We start from the raw sequence: 16,543 nt of genomic DNA, 5'->3' as shown, positions 1-16,543 counted from the left end.
CCAACCAAAACTATTCTATGATTCTATGAAATCCTCTTGCTTTAAACATGGTGTTTCAGCCTGAACCGTACTGTACTTGTGTTCCTTGATTATCTGTAAATGTATGATATGATGACGTTTCTGTCTAATTTCTAGAAAATTTATTATTTTTCAAGAAAATCTAAGTTTTGCTATTGTTTGAATTGCTGAGGTTCTTATTGGATTATTAACATACTCTTGAGGAATTATTTTTAACTTATTTTAGAAATGGACATTTTTTGTGTATATCAGAAAACTCCCTAGCAAAACCTTTCCCATTGTTTTGCTTTGGGAACAGTTTAGGTTTCAGGTCATGCTTTCCCCTCTTTGTGCTTCATTCCACCTTGCAGTCAGCGTGCTGGTTGTAGTAGCTCAGTCCTTCGGTAGCTGAATTGAACTTAACTTTTGCTTAATGTGGAATACTGCTTTCTAGTCATTTGAAAAGAAAACTGAAGGAGCACATAAAGGAACACTCCTGGGCTGTGCTATTTGCAGCCTGTCCTGCAGTCCTCCACCAATTCCATGTCCTGTTATTCTGTAAAAGGAACATGCAAGATGAAGCATGCCTTGTCCCTTTTTGCCTCTGGCTTCAGTCATTACCCTGGATTATAGATTGCCTATTGTTACAGACAACACACTTCTAATTGGAAGTATTGCAATAAGCTTATCTTAAGTGCTTTATCAACCTGCTCAGTGTCTCAGCATGTTGTACAAATGATGAATGTGATCTTCTGCATGTTGGTGAAGGAAACAGTTGTATCGCTGTTACTGTTACAGTAGAATCCTAAGATTTTGAAGAAAGTTTCCATGTTACTGCACCAAACTGAAAACAGATGCTGAAGATTACATTAATGCCTTTTAATGCCTGATTCCAGCATTCAGATGTGTTCATTTATTCTGATATAGAAAATGAGTTAAAATTGTCCTAGAAACTGTGGAGTAAATCTGCCAGAAACTGTTTCAAGTACTAAATATCAAGTTGTTGTAATAATCTGATCTTTTCCAGAGAAAGTCCAGCATCAGAAGCTGAAGATACCAGAGCCAAAGAATCTGGAGAGCCAACAGCAACAATCTAGTTCTAGTGAAAGCTATAGAAAGCAGTTGGAACAGGTTAAATTAAACAGAAAAAAAGGGCCAGTTCAAGAAGTAACACAGAAAAGCTGCTATAGAGAGGTAAAGTAACAGGAATATGTAATGGTTTTCTAGCTGCAGCAGCTTTCACATGTTGAAAAAGTGATTTCTGTGTTCTTAATGGTGGCTGATTGTGTGGAATAATATCTTGCTTTGCCTTTTTTAGGGAAAGCAATCAAGCTTTGAACAATCTGGTCATCCCGTCTCAAGAGGTTTATCACCACCAGATGCTGTTTCTAAGAAAAGTGACCCATCACGTGTTTGTGGAACACCAAGCACCACGTATAATGACTGTATGGACTGGTAAGCCGCTTCTTTGAGCTGCACACTTGTGAACAGAAGTCAATCTCTGGAAGGACTTCAGCAGTTTTTAACAGGGTTTCTTAAGCTTTTCTGTTCAGATGGCAAACAAGAATTGAGTGCTTCCAGTACTTTGTCAAGTGCCTGACTTGAAGATTCAGATTGCATTTAGGCAGCTTTGTCTTCCCTGACAGCTTTTCACCATTTGGAAGTACACCATCAAATCAATGAGTACTTACTACAGCATTTACCTCTTTCTCTGGTACCTGCTACACAACACTACAACACTTTCTTTTGGATGCCTGTTTTTTTTGTGTCTGAGAGGCTTATTAGATTGATAACTGTATATCAGTCTGATTCCCATGATGCAAGTGTCTGTGGGTTTAAAAAAAAAGTGTAAGGAAACTAGAGGCTTGCAGAATTGAGCACTCGTGTTAGGAAATGCTAGCATTTGTTTATCCATGCAATCTTAAATTAGGCGTAAACCCCTGTGCATATGTTGATAAATCTTTCTAATTAATTATTACTTTTTTCACAAGTCTTTAGGATGAATCATATAGGTCAAGGCTGTATGATGAGTAAGCATTGTTCATGTTGGTAGGACCTCTCTAGCTGTAGCGTTTAGAATGTATGTAGCGAATGAAGCACAGCATCTCATGGTGGAACTTGATAAAAGTGGTCCTTGGATAGATTCCATTCTTGCTTCTTTTAAGCTTTGATAATATGGAAATTTAGAAAAATTAAACTCTCATTATACACGGAATGTACAGCACATAGTACATATGCGGAATTGTCGAGTGCTTTTGTTATGTGGTGCTTTCATTTTCCAGTTTGTGGGGAGTGCCAGCTAGTATATGGAGATCGGGATTTAATTAGTTTCTGTTTTAAGCAATATTTCCTAAGTATGTTATAGCTTAAGTGTACTTCTAAAGGACTTCTAAAAGAAGTTGGAATTATCATAATGCTAATTATTGAATGTAGCAGAGGCTTGGGCTTTTTGCTAAGTCGATAGGGTTTAACTTTCAAGAAGCAGTGAAGATTTCAACATTGTTAGAATAATCTTAAAAAAAACCCCCAAACTACATGTAGATATTGTCCATAATTTCTTTTAGTTTCAGAACACCAGTTGTAAAGAACAACTTTCTACCAGGATATCAAATTTCTACTCCCTACAACCAGCTCCCATTTTTCCTACCACATACTCCAGCAACTCCATTTCAAAATCAAGTTGGCTTGCAGGTAACAATTTTAGGCTGTCTTCTGCCATTTTTCAGTACATATTTTAATTGAAGACTACTTTAGGTTAAATATATGCATGTATGTATATTTTTTTTTTAATGTAGTGAATGGAGTAATGGAAAGTAGTCTGTGTTGCTTATTTTCAAAATAACTGTTTCTTTATATGTATGTCTGAATTTAGGTAAAATAAGTCAGGTTTTGAAAAATCAGTTCAGTTGTGTCAAAATTCTGAAGCCTTTATGTCTGAAATCTAAGCCTCTTCAGATCCTACTTCAGGACAGAGGCAAGAACTAGAGTCACTATTTTTGTTCTGCTGTACTTTTGTAGTGCTACTACTCACTAGTGGGTAGTACTACAACAAGAGAAGCAGTGTGAGAAACTAAAGAGTCTGAGGGAGGTAAAAGAATGAATTACATTCCTTCTCCATTTTGTTAGATTTCACTAATTTTGATGTATTTGTGGTGGCCTGAAGTAATGTAAAAATGGATTACCTTACATGGATTGCACATTCAGGTAGGAATCTTCCCAACGGTAGATAGAATTGGGAGAGAGGTTTCAGCTTCCTGCCAGAGGATTAATATTTAAAATTTGTGGCTGTTCTACAGCTTGGTGTACCAGGTACAGGCAATACAGGCTTTTTCAGCTTCACAGCACTGAAGTCTGCTAGCTAGTAGTTAGTTCAAATAAAATAGTAGTGATTTGAGTACAGCTCTAAGTTAGTTGGATGCTGTGGCTGAAACTCTCTTAGATAGTCTAGTTTCCAACATTGTCTGTAAAGGCGGAGATGTCTCTAATGATCTGAGGAGCCTTATTAAAGAACACCCTGTTCTTGATTTCTGATGTGAAGAGCATTGGTGTCTTTTCTAAGAGTTACCTGCCAAGTGTGATATCATTATACAAATACTTTTGCTCTGGGGATGTTTAGCTTTCAAGACAAATCCATTTAATGTTTAGCTTTACCATATCTATTTTTTGATATACATATTTATCTTGTTCATAAAGACCAAGACAACTTAAATCATATTAACTTAATAAAAAATAGAGCTCTACCACATTCTGCTGCATGTATACCAGTAATCATTTTCTGAACTTTTTCTGTATGTACACAGGTTCCAGCTTCTATACCTTCACATGAATGTCTTGCCATCAAAGGAAAAGTGTATACAATATTAAAACAAATAGGTAGTGGAGGCTCAAGTAAGGTAAGATGCTCTTTTGTCCTTTCAGACAGTCACTCATTTACACCGTAGTAGCTGCATTGTAAACGTACGTGTTGAAGTCATCTAATAAGGATTGCCTAGTGCTAACATATACAAAGTGTCTGCATGACCCAGAGAATCTAGAAATTTGTGGGTTTAATGCTATGCTTAGACTTTATCCCCCACAGATGCAGAAGAAACATAGGGTACAGATTACATTTGCGCAATGCTGTTTTGTCTGATCTTCAGATAGCCAGCGATGATCACAGAATTAATAACTTATTATGAAAATGATGCTTCAGTTACTACAGGATGTTAAGCACTGTAATCTTCATGGACAAAATAAAGTGAAGGAATAAAGTAAAAACAGTGGGTAGATAAAGGGAGGGGTATTGAAGTAAAGAATAAACAGTGAACAGAAATTCTGAACAGATGCAGTCAGAACACTGAACGAAATTTATAGAAATAAGAAAAAGTGATCACCCAACTGTCATGAGCATCTAAAGATATCACTTAAATCAGTAAACAATGGTGGGAGTCTACTTCTGTTTGGTTTCTGCATTAAGATAACAATTTCTATGGTGGGGTGAGTATTAAAATTCCTAATAAAATCAGCTCTTCTGTTAGAAGAGATGTGCTGCAGTATTACTGTCCATCTTAATTTGAGAGGCTATTGTTTAGGGCAATGTGATTACATTGTTGGGAAATGCGTAGCTTGTAAGGTTGATTGAAATTTCCTGAAATGGACAGACCATCCCTTGTTATTGAAGTCTTCTGTAACTTGTGAGTGTAAATATGACTGCAATGGTGAGTGAGCTGCTTTTTATAAGGAAAATTGGGGTCATGAGAGCTTGAGAAGCAGTTTCGGCAAAATCTCTTGTTCAGAAGACCAACCATAAGCAGGTTTGCTTTGTTTAAGTTGGATTTATTTTCTGTCTGCTTTCTTCTGTCTCCTACACTTCTGCTTTACCTCTGCTTCTGTCTGTGAAGACTATTACTAGTCACAGGGACACCCTAGGAATTTGTGTAAGGGAAGTCTGGTACACACACACATTGGTTAATCCTTAGTAACAGCCTATGTAGTACTTAAAGTCTGCAGCACATGGCAAGTGAAAAGGTTACTTCTAGTTAATCTGAGGTATGCAGTGAAATATAAACTGGATACTTAAATGATAGCATTTCTATTTGAAACTTCTTTAAAGTATTCTTTTGACTTGCCAAAAATTGGCCAGAAAGCTTAGTTAGAACTAGTTTTAAAACAGAGTATCTCTAATCTTATCCTTTTGAGCTCTGCCCCTCAGCCAGTTCTTCACCCAGCGCACAGTGAACCTGCTTATCTCACAGACGGACAACTTGTCCAGAAGGATGCTGTGAGGGACAGTATCAAAAGCCTTACTAAAATCCAGAAAAACTACATCCACTGCCTTCCCTTCATCCACTAGGTGGGTGACCTTATGGAAGGATATCAAACTGGTTAAGCAGAACTTTCCCTTTGGGAACCCATGCTGACTGTGCCTGATGATTGTGTTGTCCTTTAAATGCCTTTCAGTAGTACACAGTATAATCTTCTGTATAATTTTTCCAGGAACTGAGGTTAAACTAACAGGTCGGTAGTTTCCTGGGTCTTCCCTTGTTCCGTTTGTGTAAATTGGAATAACACTGGCTAGCTTCCAGTCAGCAGAGACCTCCAGGAAGAAAAGCTTCTTGTGTTTGCAGCATACAAGTAGAACAAGGCAGGATGGAAGGGGCATCTGTGTGTCACTTGGTCTGATGGTCTGCTTAGAGCAAGGGCAAAATGGAGCAGGTTGCTCATGGTCTCAGTTGAGTTTTGAGTATCACCAAGGATGGAGATTTCACAGCCTGTTCCCCTGGTTGACTATGTGATGATGAAAAAAGTTTCCTGATATCTGATTGGAATTTTTCTTGTTAGCTACGCCTGTTGCCTCATACTTTGATGATTCAAGAGGAGTCTATTTTTTTCATACCTTCCCTCTAAACTGAAGACAGCACTAAGATTCCCTGTAGCCTTCTCATCCTAAGACTGAACAGACACAGTGCTCTCAGCCTCTTCTCATGTTCTATGTGGTCTAACCTCAAATAATCTTGGTGTGACAGAATGGATGTTCAGTGGCAGGTCAAACCCTTGTATCTGTGGGAGGTATTATTTTGCACTCTTTGTCTTAGGAGCAGTTCAGACTTGTGATCAAATACATCTACTGAAATACAATGTGGTACCGGGATGGTTTCTGATGAAGGGTTGTTTCTGTTGTAACTTGTGGCTGCTTTCCTAGCTTTTCTTCATGCTCACTTGTGTGAACTTATTTGTAAATTTAGTTTTGCTGCTTCTTTTTGAGAAGGTGAGGTTTTTCTTTGAAATGCTGGCTGTGGTGAAATGAAGGACCATAGTACATCAGAATTAGGATTGAATTAAGTTATTAACTAATACTGTTTTGCAGGTTTTCCAAGTACTGAATGAAAAGAAGCAGCTGTATGCTGTCAAATATGTGAATCTAGAGGAAGCTGATCAACAGACTGTTGAGAGCTATAAGAATGAAATTGCTCTTTTGAGTAAACTGCAGCAACATAGTGATAAGATCATCCGCCTTTATGGCCAGTAAGTAAACACTAGTTTTATTAAACCAGTATCTTTTGATATGAAGAAGTTGCCTTAAATTTTAACGTAAGTATATTTATTTATTTTTAGTGAAATTACTGATCATCATATCTACATGGTAATGGAGTGTGGAAATATTGATCTCAATAGCTGGCTCAAAAAGAAAAAAAACATTGATCCATTGGAACGAAAGAGCTATTGGAAAAATATGCTGGAAGCTGTTCACACAATCCATGAATACGGTACTCTTAAATAATTCTAGGTATTTGTATAGGTTATATGGCAGAGATAATATGAATATGTTTAAATTTTGGAGGTGGTACTGCTCTTAGTTTTTGGTGCAAGCCTAGTGGTCTTCCAAGATGGGTATTTACTGTATTGTGAAAAAAAAACCGTGGGACAAAAGATGAGTAAATATTCATGCAGAGGTAGACTTACTTTGCTAACTCAAAGGGATCTCCAAGTATCACCGCTGTATAATGCTGTGTATTTCCTTGCAACAGCCAGAAAATAATCTTTTCTGTATTGGACTATGTTGCATACTCCTTGTTCTCCATTAGATTCAAATTTCAGCCATGTATCCTCTTCAAAGAACCTTTGACATTCATGACAGCTTTTACACGGTTCTATCATCTTTACTTCGACATAGTGTTTCAGCTTTTTCTCATAGTTCTTCGGGCCTTCCCTTCACCTTTACCTGTGTAATTGAAGCGTATGCATCTGTGTTCTGTTTGGCTGTATAACGTGAAGGAGAGAGCAGATTTGGATCCTTTTCTTATTTAAGAAAAAAAGTGAAGAGACCTGTACATATAGCAGAGAGCATCACAGCTTGATAGCACAAGAACATTAGAACATTCAATAATGCAGAAAGGCAGCAAAATCTACTAAAACACAGGCTACATACTAACTGATGTGTCCTTGAAACAAACAATTTTGCAAAATATAAAGATGGATTGATTGATTGTATGGATAATAACCAAAAATCATAATAAATCATGTAAGCAGTGTTGGTGAGAGGTCAGTCATATGTCATCCTCAGGGGATGGTACTTTTGAGATTAGGGAGCAGAAAACATGAGGCTAAGAAATAGAATTCTTTTATTTGAAGTATCTGCTTAGGTAGTTATTTAAGAGGAAGCTACAGGAGTGGACAGGCCACTGAAATGGTCCAAAACAGCAGTTCGGTATGGCAGTGTGCACATATGGCTTGAGGGCCTAGCCCTAACGGAGAGAAACGATGCAACTCAAGCGTCTTGGAGCTATTTTGGGGTGCCTGCAGGTTTGAATGAGTAAGAATTCAAACTATGAACTCATGCAAGTTGTAACTCTTTAAAAAGAAAAGGAAACACTTTTATGGAATACACAAAGAATAATTCCATTTTGGCCAGGTAAAGCTGATGTAGAATCATAGAATAGTTTGAGTGGGAGGGGACCATGGAGTTCATCTAGTCCAACCCCCCTGCAATGACCAGGGACATCTTCCACTAGATCAGATTGCCCAGAGCCCCATCCAATCTGACCTTGAATGTTTCCAGGGATGGGGCACCTACCTGGGCAACCATTCCAGTGTTTACCACCCTAAGCGTAAAATATTTCTTCCTTATATATAGTCTAAACTTCTCCTCTGCATCTTCTCTCTGTGCAAGAGTTACAGGAATTGAGCAATAGAAAAAAATATTTCAGTAGTAACTTGCGTTGGCTAAACCTGGGTTTACTTTAAACTCTTTTACAGGAATTATTCACAGTGATCTGAAACCAGCAAACTTTCTGATAGTTGATGGAATGTTAAAGCTAATTGACTTTGGCATTGCAAATCAAATGCAGCCAGATGTGACAAGCATCATTAAAGATTCCCAGGTGAAATACTTCTGGAAAATTGATGTACACTTTTCTGTAAAGTGCTATAGTACTTGCTGATTGTGTTGATTACTGTAGTAACTTCAATGAATACTGAGATTTTATGCTGAATGGTTTTATATGTAAATATTCATATATATTAATTTTAGATGTTTTTATTGAATGGAATAACAATGGCATTCAACCTTAATAGAAATAAGCTTGCAATATGCTTTTTAGTGCTTTGAGACAAAAATCTAACTTTTTATCAAGTGAGTTAAATATGTGCTTCACTTAAAGGAATATTTTTACATTTTTATGGCTAGGTTGGCACAATGAATTATATGCCACCTGAAGCAATAAAAGATATGTCTTCCTACGGAGAAAATGGGAAATCTCGATCTAAGGTAACATGATCTTTTTTTTCTCCTATTCCCTTCATATTAAGAGGAAAATAATTCATATATATATCTTAAGACTTAGTTTTCTAAAATCTTCCACTAAAACTAGAACACAAGGAAACCCATTGTGCCATGATGATGGTGGGCAGAGATTGTATGTTAAGTTTATTCCTCTCAACTACCCAAAAGCATTTTGCAGATGGTGTTTAAAAAAATGTAAGTGCTGAATTAATGAGTAAAATTGAAAGCAAAACAGATGCACAGGCTTGTGTGTTGGAGGAGCTGATAATAACATAATATCTAAACTGATAATAAATGTTAAAATATTTTAAAATCCATTTTTATGGGGCAATATAAAAATCTTCCACTATATTACCAGTGTGAATGGCCTTGAAGAGCAATATCGAGTACACCGAGATGCATGCAGCCTTTGACATATCAGAGGCTGTGCTGATGTGTAATGTTACAGAAGTATTTTGAGTATGTTAAGGGTCTGCTGTGCTGTGCATCTCTGACAAGTCCTTTACACTGAAGCACTCCAGGCTAGAGCTTTCAGAGGGTGTTTCTGGGATGCTCTTCCATGGAGTCAAGTGAAAAAATCATTCCTCAGTCACTTCTTGATTGCCTATTGTGCTGTTTATGCCCTTTTGTTTTAGCTTCATTCTTCCAAAAATTAGTGGAGCTCTTATGGTACTGCTAGCTGCTACACAGCTACATTTTAGCATTCTACACAAATAACTCTGGCTTAGAAATTTTCTTCTGAAAGGAAAAAAATTTCCTTTCTGATATAAACCATTGTTAGTATGGTTGCCTAAACAACAAGATATGATGCTGGTGCCATTGTCATATTTTTGAATTATTTTAAGTTAGAGGCAGGTTTTGCAAGAAATGATACCTAATAAGTTATTTTAAAAGATGATACAATGAAGTCTAGCATTTTAGGGGACACATGGATGAGTTTTGTATATCCTGTTAATTTTTCTATGCTACAGAGTGGTGTGTATTGTAGAACTTTTTCTAACTTCACTGGGGCAACATGATGTGGATAAAGAGGAAAGTATTGAAGGAAAGCAATTTCACATGAGTAGGCAAACGTCACTTAAGGTGCACATACCTTTGTGGAAAGGTATTAAAAATCCATATTCATATGGATATGCACATACATACTCAAAGATTGTGACTTTTTAACAGTTGAATGGAGATATTACTGTGATGATAGTGAAACACAATCTTGTCTTTCTATGCACAGAACAGAATGTTTTATAGGTGGATTTATGTTGTTAAGGATGATACTTTTTACAAGTTTTACCTTTACATTTTTAAAAATTGCATGCAAAGTGCAGACTTGTTCTGGAGCTTAGTTCATCAAAGCAAAAATCCAACCATTGTGCTGGGAGTCAGGCTCTCTCTCTGTGTGCCCCTTTTCCCACTTTCCCCATTCCTCCAGCCTTCAGTGCTTTTCTTAAAGTGCTTCAGCTTCAACAGAAGTGGAAAATCCTCCCATAAGGAACAGCCCAGGTGTGGTGGCTGAAATCTAGATCTGAACCCTTTAAAACCAGAGGAACTGAACGATGGCTTCCCTCTTGGGGGACATAGCTGTGATGTCTCCCTGGGTTCTGGATTGAATTATTTTAGTATGCTTTTATTTGTATTTACTCATAAATCCAAAATTAGAATCCTGATGTTCAACTTGTTAAGGACTACCTTGAATTCTATTTTAAGTTAGTTGTTCAAGTAAGTTGATTTTCAAAGATAATAAAAATAGATTTCTTATGGAATATTACTGAATAAAGCCACACCACTGTCTCAGTAGGTAACGGCACGCTGTCTTGGTGATTTTGTCTCCATAGTTACTAAGATCTGTTATCCAATGTAAAATAGATATACTGTTAAGTGAAATTACTGTACAATTATATGATAAATTGACTGAAGGGACAGTAGGGGAGGAATAATCTTTTTTGTTGTTTTTGTTTTTATTAGATAAGCCCCAAAAGTGATGTGTGGTCATTGGGATGCATTTTGTACTGTATGACATACAGAAGGACTCCATTTCAACATATAACAAATCCAATTAACAAAATGCATGCTATTGTTGATCCCAGTTATGAAATAGAATTTCCAGATATTGCTGAGAAAGATCTTCAAGATGTGCTAAAGGTAACTGTCCCTTAAGATTAATTCTTACTCACCATCCCTTTCCCTCACCCTGCGTGTTTGCCTGCTTTTGAAACTTGGCCTGTGCTTTTATCCGAGCCCGAATTATGTTGCTCAGCAGGTAACAAACTGAAATTCAGGAACAGTCATCCCCTTAACTCGGAAATCTCGGTGTCATTTTGTGTCATTCAGAATAAAAGGATATTGTAGGTTCTGGTCTTCACCTCTTCTGACATTGTTGCTTGAGTAAAACCAGATAGCAAACTTTAAAGATAAATGCTAATGAAGGCAATTAGGTTCCTCTTATTGTATTTTGAATTGAGTCTTTCCGAGTATGTAGTTTGGCAGTAAGTTCTCACATGCATCTACAGGGTCTTTTAATTATCCTTTCTGTTAATTCTTAGGAAAATTCTTATTTTATAGGCAAAGCATCTTCCTCTTTTTTTTTCATTTGCAGCGCTGTTTAGTAAGAAATCCTAAACAAAGAATATCTGTTTCGGAGTTGCTGATACATCCCTATGTTCAAATTCAAAGTCACTGTCAAACAGGTACATTTATTTTAAAATACATTTTTATTAAATAGTATTTATAATTCTGTTTAAGAAAACAAAATTCTTTACTCTTACATGTACGTTCCACTTGCTGGCACAACATTGTTTTGTTTGGTGTCTGTGTATGTTTTAGAAGACTTCTGTATTTTACTTCTTAAACTCTTCATTTCAAAACTCACTTTTTATACACCTCTTACTAACTGCACTGGTAATTTACACATAGTTTTATCCAACTTTAACATAATTATAAATGAACTGCAGGTGTTCCCGATGCAAAAGGAACAACAGAGGAAATGAAACGAATCCTTGGCCAGCTTGTTGGTTTGAATTCGCCCAACTCTATTTCTAGAGCTGCAAGGGTAAGTAAATTTTCTTTTCTATCTTGCATGGTAGTACATGTTAATGCAAACAGAGGTGAGGGCGTTTGGTAATTAAAGCAGGAGGATACATTTATCACAGCTTTAACCACAGCTGGAAGAATGTTACACATTGTAATGCTTTTGCTTGCAAGTGTGCAGAATCTCTCCACGTCCTTCTAAATGGGAAGGGTTGAAAGGATGATAGTCATCTTGATTTTAGCTTTTTCTTTCCACATCCCAGTATATCTGTATTGTTTTGTTTCCCAATCGCCCACTGCCCCAGCATCTCCTCTCTAAATCAGTTCTTACTGTGCTGGTTTGCTTTTAAGTTGCCCAAAAACTGCAGTAGGTCTTCTAATTGAAGAACCATCTCATTACGGAGAACTTATCTGAATCAATCTGTCAAGTGTGCAAGCTTCTGGACTGCAGCTGTTCTTACTTCCTGGAAGCTGCTGAACTGTTAATGCCTCACTATTTGTAAATTAGTCCCTGTATGTTCAGGTATTTGGTTCACTGGATGAAGGAGAAGCTTGGTAACTCTTCACGAACTCAGTTTTTTCCACCTGTCTCTCAGAAGAGGTGATGGTGGTCAAATATGTAATAAGTTGAGATGGAATGCAAAGCTGCTTTCATGGGGAGGAAAGCAAATTCAGTATGTACAGAGTAAATCCTAAATAAGTTTATTTACGTTTACACTGCTAGTCATACCTGATTCTTTTTAAACACAAGGGTGAACAAGAGATTACCTTTTTAACAATGGTGTGATGTGGCTATGTTTGTGGCCAGTGATTTTTCCTATCTCATTTAAAGCTTGCTCCTCACCCTGAGTATGCAAAGACCTCTCTTCCATGCTGGTGTTTCCACATCATAGAGAATTAATGGAGTAAACTTGATTTTAAATCTTGGCAATTAGTTTGTTCTCTGCCAATTTATGAAGCTCTATACCTTCGCTGATGCTGCAAAGACGGTGTGTGTTTTTTTAGGCACTACGTTACATTACAACTGGTACAACTATGCCATCTTATGTGTACCTTTATTTTATGATTTGAGAGAGAAATTTTAATGTGTAGTTTGGAGTGTTTCAGTATGTGATGACTTATTTCAAGTGGTAATGTTTGTTATATAGTTTGAATTCATATGCAATACAACTGTGTTCACCTGAATACCTGTGTTTTTTTATGAACTTTCAGACTTTATATGAACAATGCAACAGTGGTAAAAGTCTTGATGTATCAGCATTTGCAAAACTTGGGAGCCAAAAATCACGGACAACGAAGTGATGTACTACTACTGCTCAGGATGCAACAGAGATGTCTGGTCTGTTCAAAAAATATTTTGTGCTGCTAGCTTTTAAAAGGACACTCAGCATAAAGTTCACATTTTTAAATGTTCTTTGTGTCTTCTGATAATGCTTGCAGATCATTAAAAAGAATTTAATTGAATGCTTTTGACTGTGGGTTGTTTCACTCTTTGCATGCCACTTGGATTGAACAATGAAAATTGTTAGTTGGTGTCCTGGGTTCAGCTAAGACAGAGTTAACTTTCTTCATAATAGCTGGCAAGAGGCTGTGTTTGGGATTTGTGCTCAGAAGAAAGCTGATAAAAAGTGATGTTTACGTGGCTGCCAAGGTTCCTAGCCCAGGATTTGATCTTAGGTTAGGGATTGAGACCCAGAGTGGCCCATAATCTATCCCATAACATACCCGTCATGCCCAGTATAGAGGTGAGGACCCTCCGGAAGATCGGCCCTTTTGGTTCCTGATCTCTTTTGCTCCGGGTCATCTCGCTCCAGGTGATCGCTCTCCCAAGGCCTCCCTCCCCGACCCCGGTCAGCTCTGGGTCTGGGACGCTCGGACTGTTCTCTCCGTTCCGTGAGTGCAGTTTTGGAACTCTCCCTGCTCCGGGATTGTTAGCCGGGAACAGGCTGAGCCTTGGTCATCAGGTGGGGGGCAGTGTCACTGTTAAATTGTTCTTCTCTCAACCCACAAGTCCTTTTTTCCCTTTACCCGTTTAATTTTCTCCCCTATCCTCGGGTTGGGGGCGGGGATTGGGTGTGTGGTTTGGCCCCTAGCCAAGGTGATTATGGTCTTTGTTACTTACAAAGAACTACAGTGTTTGAAGTACAAAAACTTGTATGAGAATCTTCAAGCTCTTTTATTCCCCGTTTCAGGGGAATAAAGCAAAAAAAAAAAAGTTCCTAAAATGCCAATTGGTATACATGAAAAATGTGCAAATATCTCTTGAAATATCTCCTATGACATGAACACAGTATTATGCTGTTCTTTCCTTTGCGAACAAATACCTCTTGTGTCCAGTTTTGATCATAACTAAGGAAGTAAGTGCTCTGTTTATACAAGTGATCAGTGACAGTACTGGTGGGTTCATGTAAACGTTACCCAGTTTTTGAGCTGTTCTTGTGCTTCAGTGACATGGAGGAAACATCAGTACTGTTCTGAAGAGTTATACGAATAAAATGCTTTTGTTCTATTGAAAATGCTACTATAAATCCAATATGGTTTTGAAATTTCAAAATAGTAGAAAACCCATCAAGATTCATGATAGTCAGAAATCACTAATTTGGATTTAAAAAGCATTGACACTAAGCACTCTTTAAAATGCCCTGACTGTTGCAGGACTGGTTTTTTACCCTATTGTTAGGAGATTGATCAGTTTTTGTTTTAATTGAGTTACATTTCTGGTGGAAGTGTATTAATTTTAAATGTAATTAAATTAAGATGTTAATAGTTTTAAATTGGAAAAAAAGAATCTTGCCTTTAATTTCATGACAGCTGACATGCGATCCTTGGATGCCTTCTCAAATGTGAAGCTTGTCAAGTGCTCCTTCTTGATCGAGCATTGTGAGTTAGTCTGTTTTGCCTTTCACTTTGTAATAGCCCTGCATATGAAGATCCCTACTTGGTTATTAAAGTGGCTCTTACCTTCTTCATCTGCATGGATCCTTTGTAATAGCCCTGCATATGAAGATCCCCACTTGGTTATTAAAGTGGCTCTTACCTTGTTCATCTGCACGGATTGAGAGTATGCTATACTCCTTGATCAGTGAAGGAAAAAGTAGAATGACAGCACTAGGGAAGCTTTCCTTGACAACTTCTGCTTGTTAGACTACTGAGTTGATGTTTTCTTAGCTTCAGAAGCACATTGAAATATTTTGAAGTCTTTGTGATAGCTTTTGTGTTTCATGTTTAAGTTTGAATAACTCATATTGGGAAAAGATTTTTTTTTTTTCAGATTGTGTAGATTGACAGGATATAGTAAATTTTTTTTTGATCTTTGAACATTAGGTTTCACTGCTGTCTTGCTACCAGTTGATTTCTGTAGCTTTCATTTCCATGACTCTTGGAAAATTATGGGGATCAAAAATCTGGGTGGCATGGTGCCACTGGTTATCTGTTACCCTGAAGCCGTACCAGTATGGTGAAATCTCTATAAAGCCTCTGGAGAAAGGAGGTAGTCTAGTTTGAACTGCTGGGTTTTACTCCCCGACAGAAGTATGATGTATGCAAATCAAGTGCCTGGAAATTCTCTCTGCCTCTGTAGTGGAAGTGCATGTTCATAGCACTTCTGTCACCCGTATGCCATCGGGCAGGCTGATGATGCCAGCTGTCTGGGGCTGGGGAGGAGAACTGGTCATTCTTGCTGCTGGAGGCTTGCTTAAGCCAACACATCTTGCTGCCTGGGGAAGATGCAGATGGGGGTCCAGAGAATTCTTACAAATTACTTTAAGCATCATAAAATACTGGGTAGTTGTGTTTGATGTTCTGAGCATGTAGATATTGTTCTTGAGAATTTCTTTATCTTCTCTTTTCTCTAGGTAAGCTTAGCTTATACCTAAAAAAAAAAAAGTACTTTGCATGAGTCTCCAGCTCACAACCTAACATTTTTCTGTGCTTGCACACTGAGCGGTAGCAGCTTTATTGGTATCACTCATATCACTATTATAATGTCTTCATCTGAAAGTTAATAGCAAAGAAAAGAGATGGCGAGTTGTAAATAGCTATCTCAACAGCAATACTGGAGGAAAGGCCTTATTTCAATGTGTTCTTGCTATCTTTTTTGACATTGATTTATCCGTTTTCTGATGAGTTTACAGCCCTGTAAGAACTGAAGAATGAGAGAGAATAGCATACACTTTCATCACCAATAATAAATGAAATGCAGGAGTATTGTATTTTTTCCCAATTTTTAGTAGCTTTGATTTTTTAAATTAGGTTTTCAGAGTTTGCTAATAGAATAAAAGCATCCCTTGGTAGGTGGGAAACTTTGTTCTTAAATCTCTCATTGAAATCACAAAACAATTCTTCAAATAATTAATTTTTTAAAGTTATCTAATGAAGAATAGTGTTTCTCTCATTTTATCAGGCCTCTGCTTACTGTCTGTGTTTCCAAACTCTAAACCCTCATCACCTTCATATGCCAGTTAGGAGTATCCTGCTGCTGTGATGGAGCAAGTGCTTGTAATTATTCTGGGGTGTGGTGCTTGTGTCTATTGGAGACCTGCCTGCTCTCCTTTGTTTCAGGTTAGCAGTGATTCTCTGGATCACCCAGGGAGAGTGGGTAGGGTGGGAATTACTGATCCCAGGCCTTTTCCCCTCAGCCTGATCTGGGAGGAGGGCTGGAGCAGGGGGCAGAGAGCGTGTGCTGGCCCCATCAGGAACAGCACATCTCCCTTGTCAGGGCAAACTCGGGTAAACTTAACTTTGTTGTTGATCTAATTGTTATTA

At 37.6% G+C, this 16,543-nt stretch overlaps 1 protein-coding gene across 1 annotated transcript; it reads left to right on the top strand.

The window, feature by feature from the left end:
* Window positions 1-1,024: 1,024 nt before the first annotated feature.
* TTK (TTK protein kinase) lies at window positions 1,025-13,081 on the top strand (the record flags this gene model as incomplete). The annotated part of the gene is made up of 12 exons (XM_010087367.1): window positions 1,025-1,191; window positions 1,316-1,452; window positions 2,562-2,688; window positions 3,798-3,890; window positions 6,344-6,501; window positions 6,592-6,743; window positions 8,233-8,357; window positions 8,663-8,743; window positions 10,718-10,894; window positions 11,349-11,439; window positions 11,704-11,801; window positions 12,992-13,081. Coding segments are annotated over 12 exons (1,496 nt in total), but the record flags the coding sequence as incomplete, so codon positions are not given.
* Window positions 13,082-16,543: the final 3,462 nt, after the last annotated feature.

The sequence above is a fragment of the Pterocles gutturalis genome, unplaced genomic scaffold, assembly GCF_000699245.1.
Source record: "Pterocles gutturalis isolate BGI_N339 unplaced genomic scaffold, ASM69924v1 scaffold13701, whole genome shotgun sequence".
Taxonomy (NCBI): Eukaryota; Metazoa; Chordata; class Aves; order Pterocliformes; family Pteroclidae; genus Pterocles; species Pterocles gutturalis.
Note: the sequence above shows the minus strand (reverse complement) of the source record. Positions and strands in the feature narration are given on the sequence as shown.